Raw genomic sequence first — 9,123 nt, forward strand, 5'->3', positions numbered from 1 at the left:
GATCGTGAATTCTCTTGTTGTGCTGCTTGCCTTTTTTGAAATCTCTGTAAATGAAAACTAAAGGGGTTGATATGTGCGAGTTAATGACGCGCCTTATCAACACATTGTGTTGGAGTTCACTGCTTGTTTTTACTTGTTTATTGTCCATCCAGTGTGAAGATAAGTATTTTACTTTTGATAAAATTATTTCTCCTTCCAATGTATCTTATGCTGATGTAACGACATGAATCCTTATACTCTCTAAAGAGGCTGTAACACCCTGGTAAAAATTGGCAGTAGAATGTGTGTTCCAAAATACCGTAGACCTACAGCCGGCTGCAAGAAGCAAGATTTCCAATAGCTTCTATAGCCGGCAACACAATTTCTTATAGCCATTTATAGCCGATGGCGACTAAGCAACAGCCTGGCGATAAAGTGTGTACTAAACGTTACTAATTACGGATGCTAGGACTTCGTGAGTTTTTGGACTACCGCTCTCTTTTTGGGCCGTAGTATCTTGATTTATTTTGCGAGGAAAGCTCCGTACTTTTGAGGGATGCCTGATGCCTGCCATTCCTAACATGATGGAGCGCCTGCAATTTCGTATGATACTGTGCAATACCTCTGGTGTGAAATAGTTGCTTCAAGCGCCGTGGTACGCTGCGGCGCCGCGCGGCGGGCGGGCAGCCAGTGCTAAACGCGCATTGGCGTCTTCAAACCTAACAGGGATACTTCACGCATTGCGCAATGCGTGAAGTATCCCTGTTAGGTTTGTAGGCGCCAGTGTGCCGCCGCTCCGCTTTGTGTTAGGCTCTAATATTTAATCTCGTGGAGTCAGCGTTTTTCAACTCATGACTTTGAAATGTTTGCACACTCTGTAGGTATGGACTATATATTCTCATTTTAATTGATGAAAAAAAAAATAAGTTCTAAAGGAAAATATAATGTGTGTTTTGTAAATATTAAGTTAGTTCCGTGTAAAACTTAAGTAATGATTTCCAAAGCACACGAATTTCTACACAGTTTCTTTTAGCCTTTAATAGCCAATGGCGATAAAGTGTAAAGCCCGGCGATAGGAACTATAGCCCGACTGTATACTTTTTTATAGCTTCGTATAGCCCGGCTATATGATTTGCTCCGCTTTCTAAAGTCATGCTATATGATTTTCAATAGCCTCCTTTAGTCGGCTATAAGAACTCCTATGGTATTTTGAAACGCAGCTCCTATCGCCAATTTTGACCAGGGCAGTTCGTTAAGGTATTGGTGTTGCGACACCATAGTTTAAAAAAAAAACCGAAAATGACCCTGTAACTGGAATTTTTTTTATAAAAGTTAATATTAATTTCATGTCATGAATGCTCACTCTTAGCTACACATCAATTATTCTCGATGGTACAATGTTTTGGGCAAAACTAAACAGTGAGCCCATAACTGTCAAATTTTGATGCACCACTGCTAAATTGAATGAAAGATGACTCGAAATTCAATAACGGAGATCTATTCCCATTAGCACTATCATGAACGTCATCAGATCCACATTATGGTAGGCGTCATTTCGAGGTTGTTTATCATGTCCAGCGGTTGAAAGGGCTTGTGAATATCTCCGATCATTTTTGAAACTCGGCCTGTTTTGTTTTTTTATCAAGAACTTCAGGTAATGTATTTAATTCTTTTTTATACTCTTCTTCCCTGCTAGCCTATAACTCCTGTTCCTCAAGCTCTTCGGTTCGTTATAATTAAACATTTAAAGTAAATACATCACGTACTATTCGTAAAAATAATTTATGAATTATGAATAGGTAGTGCAGTGAGAAGGGGTCATTGTTACAGCTCTTAATAATCAATAGAGAAAACTGCTGCAAAAAATTCGCACCTTCCTTTCGTTTTTACAATAAAAAAAGGGATCCTGTTCAGCGCCTGCTTTAATAGCAATACGAATTTATAAGAATGGTGAATAAACGTAGATTCCCCTAAAAATAATCAGAGGCGGGTGGAAGAATTTTTTTTGATAAAAGTTGAAATATATGGTTACTTGTTCTCATCAAAACTTACGAGGCGATCTACTTCTATAAATTTAAAGGTATCGCATCAATATTTTAATCATGATAAGTTTAAAAATATTCAAAACTCGTTGGGATAATATTGGGCATTTGATAATTTATAAAATTGCTTGGAAAAATGCACAAATATCACTTTCTCACTGTGTCTCAGAGCAAATTATGCTTGGGCCTTGTCTCCACGGGACGTTTTCATGGGATTTGTCCCAAGTTCGAATCGCAGGAATGATACTTCTGGTATTTTTCCCAGTTACCGCCTCCACGGGACGGGGCTCATACCATACAGTCCTGCGACTAGTTTGCGCGGGAAGATAAATTGGTTACAGTCGAGTATTTAACTGGGATTTAAATAATAATTGCACTCAATTGACAATTAGACACATTATTTTCACTAAACAAACATGAATAATGTAGTAATGAATAAAATATCGCACAATTCGTTTTCACTTCTTCTTCTTCTCTCAGTGGGTCCTAGGGGTACAAGTACCATACTTGGTACTGGGAAAAATATTGATTAACTCAATATTTTTCCCAACTTCGTAGGTGGGATTTTTCCCTGGGACAAATCTCGTGAAACGGCTCGTGGCTCGTGACAAGGCCTTAAATGTCGTGTTGCTTGTTACCTTTATTACGTTTCAAAATACGTTATTTATTGTGACCAGATTAAATCAAATATTATTGCGTGATGTCAGTACCTATCATTAAGATCGGAATCATTCGTATCAAAAAAATTTAATTACATAAAAATCACTCTCTAAAGGGGCTGTAACAGTTCGTTAAGGCAGTGCTCTGCCGTGCTAAGGAAGAACGCTGAATGAACATTCGAGAGTTGCCAAATTTCCTTCGATAAAATGCTTATTTTTGAGAAAAGTTATGAATATTTTCCCTCGAAATTTTCAGGAAATTCGGGTGAATTTGAGAACGAAATTATCTGAAAAATTTGGAGAGAAAATATTCATAACTTTTCTCAAAAATAAGCATTTTATCGAAGGAAATTTGGCAACGTCTGGAGGTTCATACGGCGTTTCTCCTTGGCACGGCAGTGCTGTTGCGACACCCATAGTTCCTCGTCCTCGTAAGGCTGTACCGGCATTGCGGAAAAGTCTGCCGTAACAACTACTCAAAAATGCAACTAAGTCGGCTTGTTACAATAATGCGCCCAAACTCTTTCAGCTCTCATCATATTGTGTTTATGCAATTTGTGGAAAATATAAAAAACTAAAAAAAAAACCTGGTATTACTAAAGGTTCCAATCATAAGAATTTCATAAAAGAAAGTTGAAACATCATTACGTAATGTTTCCTTGTTTATTTGCATGCGCATAAACAATGATCGAAACATCGCAATTAATCAGTTTCTGTAGTTTCTATGTTTTTGCAGCTTTACGGTTGCTATATGGACTGCGTTTTGCAATTTGGAGATATAAATTCTGGCTCATCTGAAAAAACACGTATGTGTACAGGGAAACTAATGGCACATACGTTGTTTTTAAACCGGGCCGGAATTTATAGTTCCAAATTGCAAAATGCAGTCCATATAATGTATTATAATCTATAATTATTAATATGAAAAATGTATCTTATATATCCTTGAGTACTGATAAAATATGTAACAGTCAAAAAATCATATCTTGTTAATCCGCAACAGACGAGATATTATGCTGTTTGCCTCGTGATTTTTTCAATGTAAGAAACATTAAAAGGTGACAGGTGAAAAGGTGAAATAATTGTTATTTTTTGCCAAAATATTTCTTACTTTCCCTCCAAAAATTGCTCACTTATCAAAAAAAAAAAAAAAAAACCGGAGACAGCAACGTGAAATTAATCTTCACCGCGATGTGTGCACTGTTCTCTGATTATACCAACGCGTAGCCCGTTTCATAATGATTTGACCTAACATACTAACCCAGAAAACATTCACTTATACAGCACCTAAGCATGCACAGTCACACATATTCTAGGGGAGAATTTACATTTTTCGGTATGTGAACATGATTTAATTTTTAATATTATATTATAATTCAATGTAATTCGAAATTTAAAGTACCTACCACAAGTTGTTAAGTCACGTTTGAGGTGCTACTACACTTGAATAGCTCTTTTCACATAGGCGGATCCAGGGGAGGGGGTTGTAGGGGACGATTTAGGTTTAAAAAAGTGGGAAGATAAAGGGAAGGAAGAATGAAGGAAGGAAAGGAGGAACGAAGAAGGAATGTCGCTCATATTTGGTAATCAGTCATCACACAATTGACTCAAACTACATATGACATGCTTTAAAATTTCTAAAATTTTCTGAAAGAATCCCTCCGGTTCGAAGTATCTGGGTCCGCCTGTCTCTTTTCATACCTCTGTCCCGATTAAAAATCAATTCCTTTGATTCCTATAGGACGTTGTACCAACTCGGTTCAACTCGGAGCAAGTTTCTTCTCCAACATGAGGACCCACTTACCATTATCGACGCTGGTCTTCATTGCCCAGGGCATACTAGTCCATCCAGAGGTTGCTCAAGATTGTCCATATCAGTCCCATCGAGAGGGGCCAAATCTTCAAATTCGACGCATAAAACCCACCTTCAATGCGGAGGCACAGAGAGTAGACGTTTCCGGGAAGCACGCCTTCAAGCCTCCCGGACCGAAAGACCAGCGAGGTCCCTGTCCAGGGCTCAACGCAATGGCAAACCACAACTACATTCCACACAACGGTATTACAACGCTCTCGGATATGATAGAGGGAGCTTACAAGGTCTTCGGATTGGCGCCAGATCTTGGATTGATCCTTGGTATGGCTGGCATTGGTTATGCTGGAAACTTGAGATCGGTAAGTATCGGAGGTCCTAGTGATGAAGTTTCCGCTGGCCCTTTCCCAACACCTCAAGGCCTTTCTTACAGTCATAACAAGTTCGAGTTAGATTCCTCCCCAACTCGTGGCGACCTCTACATGTACGGCGATGCCGCGAAGCTTCAACTTTCCCAGTTCAAAGACCTTTTAGATATGGGGAAAGGGCCCAACCCTAATTACGACTTTGATACTGCTGACGCTTTCTACGAGAAACGTTTGAAACAATGCAAGAGCAGTAACCCGTACTTTTTTCATCCGCCAGTCCCGGCAATTGTACTTTTCGGCGCTTACGAATTCATCCCTCGTTGATGTCCAATAAATCCGCAGAATATCCCGAGGGTTTCCTCGACCGGGAAACGCTCAAGTCTTTCTACGCCGTTTCCGGAGATGACGACAATCTGATCTACACGCCAGGACATGAGCGTATTCCATTCAACTGGTACAAACGTGCCATCGGCGACGAGGTCAATGCAGGAACTCTTGTCGAACGCATCCTTACGGTTCTCCCCAAGTACCCGCAATTTTTTCAGATCGGGGGTAACACTGGCAAAGTCGACTCGTTTGTTGGACTTGACCTCGCAAATCTTACGGGCAATGTTTACTCGTTACCCACTCTTCTACAAGGGAATAATTTGGTTTGTTTCATGTATCAAGCTATGCGCAGCACGTATCCAGATGTGTTGAATGGAATGGTGGAAGTAATTGATTCTATTGTTTTCACGGCGCTTAGCTCGGTTTTCAACGCTCAAACCTTGCTTAGCTGCCCGCGGTTGACGCAGTTGAATACAACATTATACTCGATGTACCCAGGCTACACGGAACTTCTTCAAGACGGAACGTACAACAGCACCCAATACCTTAACCGCGAACTACGGCCGGATCTACCGAAATATTGAAGGATAATTAATCCTCACATTTTTATTTACTTCCATCGTTGAAGTGTGGAGCTTTTTTAAAAGCGACGGGGAGATATCCAAACCACGTATCTTTGCCTGATGTGTTGCAGACATCGTTTAAATTCTATTACTTTATTCACTATAGTTTAAGGGGCCGTCCACATATTACGTGAGGCACTTTTTCCGGTTTTAAAATTTTCTGAATTTTTCGATATGCTTTGAAATAATTTTTGAAATAAATTCAGACCCTGTTCAAATTGCTTGAGTACTGTTATGTAATTATTAAAATTATTTAATATCCAAGGTGGAGTTGCTTGTTTCATATTTCCTTTATTAAAAATTTTCAAACTTCAAATGCTCTTCTAGTCCTTTTTCCAAATCATCTGAGCCCCTAGTGACACAACACTTCTACTAACACAGAAAACATGTGTAGTTCTAAAATGTTATAAACCTGTACTGCTCTTTAATTGAAATATGACATGAAATTACAAATTTTTGCCCCTGTATCTGTACTTGCATGTTTGAATCTCAGACAGGGACACCTCACAAATTAATCTTATTTTGCAGCCAAAGTTCCTTTTGGGGATCAAAACTTATTATAAATACGACCCATCAATCCAAGATCAAGAAATATAGAAATAATACACATTCGAGCTTATGGTGAACGGTATGCTGCATATGAAGTAATATGAAGGTGTTTTGCCTTCAATCCACGCGCTAGGCAAAAGCATTACCACAAAAGTTGGAACAGTGGTATTTGGACCGCGTTAAGCAGAAAGGAACAAAGCCTTATCAGGTATTGTATTGCCAAATTTAACTAGACAATTTAAGTTTTTCCATGAAAACCGTTATGTGCGGATTTTCGCGCAAATTTCAATGAATTTTCTGCATAGTACAAAGCAAATTCCCCGAAATTTTCAAAGGAATCCGCACAAACCTTCTTTTGTAAAAAATTAAATTGCCCCGTTAAATTTGGCAATAGCTGATGTGGCTTGGTTCCTTTCTGTTAAACTCGGTCCATTTATGAGCCGTAAGTATTATGCATATTTTTACGTTACTCGTCCAAAGAATGGACATATTTTAACAACCCTGGTAAAAATTGGCAATAGAATCTGTGTTTTTGGACTACCGCTCTCTTTTTAAGCAGTAGTATCTTTATTTATTTTGCGAGGAAAGATCCGTACTTTTGAAGGATACCTGCCATTCCTAACATGTTGGAGCGCCTTCAATTTCGTATGATACTGTGCAATACCTCTGGTGTGAAATAGTTGCTTCAAGCGCCGTGGTACGCTGCGGCGCCGCGCGGCGGGCGGGCAGCAAGGGCGAAACGCGCATTGGCGCCTTCAAACCTAACAGAGATACTTCACGCATTGCGCAATGCGTGAAGTATCCCTGTTAGGTTTGTAGGCGCCAGTGTGCCGCCGCTCCGCTTTGTGTTAGGGTCCAATATTTAATCTCGTGGAGTCAGCGATTTTCAACTCATGACTTTGAAATGTTTGCACACTCTGTATGGATTATTCTCATTTTGATTGATGAAAAAAAAATGTAGTAAAGGAAAATATTATGTGCGTTTTGTAAATATTAAGGTGATTCCGTACAAACTTAAGGATTTACAAAGCACACGAATTTCTACACAATTTCTCATAGCCTTTTATAGCCGATGGCGAAAAAGTAATACAGCCAGGCGATGAAGTGTAAAGCCCGGCGATAAGAACTGTAGCCCGGCTGTATAATTTTTTATCGCTTCGTGTAGCCCGGCCGTATGATTTTTTCCACTTTCTACAGCCAGCTATATGTATGATTTTCTATCGCCTTCTTCAGTCGGCTATAAGAGCTCCTATGGTATTTTGAAACGCAGCTCGTATCGCCAATTTTTACCAGGGAAAGTAAGCCTTACTCAATAAAACTTTTCTTTATCTCCTCTAATATATCATTTCCCTACCAGTAAACTACGCTACATTCTTATTTGAAAATTTCGAGTTTATTTTTCACAATCTGAGGAAAATTCAGAGAGAGTTTCAAGGCGAAATGCATTTTAGCGCTCTGTTAAAAAATAAGTAAAAATAAAACACAAGAGGAAGTTAGGCAGCTTGAACACAGTTGGGTCAATTCTGACGAAAACAAGGAAATTATAGCAACCCTGCCCTGAGTAGAGGTTTCTACTTTTAAACTTTTTTACTCTAAAGTAGTACACAATAATTGTTTTTCGGCTCCTGTATTTTTAGAGTGTACGTACTTAAATTGAAGTAGAACGAGTCTCCTCCTGGAAATTTCGTGTCCCGTTACTTACGGATTTATTTTGATGCTAAATATAGCTCAAAAAGTAGGCCAAAGAGAAGAAATTAGAAACTTGGTCGGCGCCTTCGGGTGGGTATCACTAAGCTTGTGCATAGAATGAAAAAAACTTAAGATGATTCATGGTCTTTTAATTGGGAATTTTTTTATAAAATTTGATCTTAATTTCAATAACGGCAGGCGGCACGCACATGGCGATTTTGACGCACCTCTGCTAAATGGAAGATGCCTCGAAATTCAGTAAGGGAGATCTATTTCCCATTAGCACTATCTTGAACGTCAGATCTATATTATGGTTGACTTCATTTCGAGGTTGTTCAGCATGTCCAGCGGTTGAAAGTGTTTGTGAATATCTTCAGTCATTTTTGAAACTCGGCCGTTCTTTTTTGTTTTATCAAAAACTTGAGGTGATGTATTTAAGTTTTCCTTTGTTATGTTCTTATTCACTGCTAGCCTAATGGGTATTTAAAGTATATACACATCGTACTCTTTGTAAAAATAATTTACGAATATTTGAGTGAGAAGAGGTCATTGTTAGCTCCTATTAAGGAATAGAGAAAACTGTTGCAAAAAATACGCACCTCGCGTTCTATTACAATAAAAAATAGATCCTGTTCACCGCCTTTAATAACTTTCATTAATAGCAATAAGAAATTTTTCAGAATGGCATTAAACATAGATTTCCCCAGAGAATGATCAGAGTTGAGTGGAAGAATTGTTTCTCATAAAAGCTGAAATATATGGTTATTTGTTCTCTTTGAAACTTACTGTGGGATCTACCACTGTAAATGTATCGCATTAATATTTTAAACATAAGGAGTTTAAAAATATTCAAAACTTATCCGGATAATATTGGGCATTTGATAGTTTATAAAAGGTCTTCATAAAACAGGAATTACACAATGCCACATTAGTAGAAATCTTAAGAAAAAGTAGACTATCACGGTTCATAGTAACTGAAAAGCCCGAGGCTGTGGCTGAATAAGTCACGGGTCTAGATGCTTCACGATACAAAAAACACACTTGCTCACTTTATAAATTTTTGGAATTCATCGGGGC

General features: G+C 38.6%; 2 protein-coding genes across 2 annotated transcripts; both read left to right on the forward strand.

The window, feature by feature from the left end:
* The first annotated feature begins 1,448 nt into the window (after positions 1-1,448).
* LOC109031816 (uncharacterized) lies at positions 1,449-6,072 on the forward strand. Its single transcript, XM_019043972.2, has 2 exons — positions 1,449-1,633; positions 4,422-6,072. Exon 2 carries the CDS (start codon positions 4,469-4,471, stop codon positions 5,180-5,182), a length of 714 nt encoding a protein of 237 aa, XP_018899517.2. The 5' UTR covers positions 1,449-1,633; positions 4,422-4,468; the 3' UTR covers positions 5,183-6,072.
* LOC140223917 (uncharacterized) lies at positions 5,182-5,769 on the forward strand. The gene has a single exon (XM_072296425.1). It carries the CDS (start codon positions 5,182-5,184, stop codon positions 5,767-5,769), a length of 588 nt encoding a protein of 195 aa, XP_072152526.1.
* Positions 6,073-9,123: the final 3,051 nt, after the last annotated feature.

This window comes from Bemisia tabaci, chromosome 2 (assembly GCF_918797505.1).
Source record: "Bemisia tabaci chromosome 2, PGI_BMITA_v3".
Classification (NCBI taxonomy): Eukaryota; Metazoa; Arthropoda; class Insecta; order Hemiptera; family Aleyrodidae; genus Bemisia; species Bemisia tabaci.

Bases quoted from the DNA above. Each gene is read 5' to 3' on its own strand.
- LOC140223917 (XM_072296425.1), top strand. From the start codon at position 5,182: ATGTCCAATAAATCCGCAGAATATCCCGAGGGTTTCCTCGACCGGGAA.
- LOC109031816 (XM_019043972.2), top strand. From the start codon at position 4,469: ATGAGGACCCACTTACCATTATCGACGCTGGTCTTCATTGCCCAGGGC.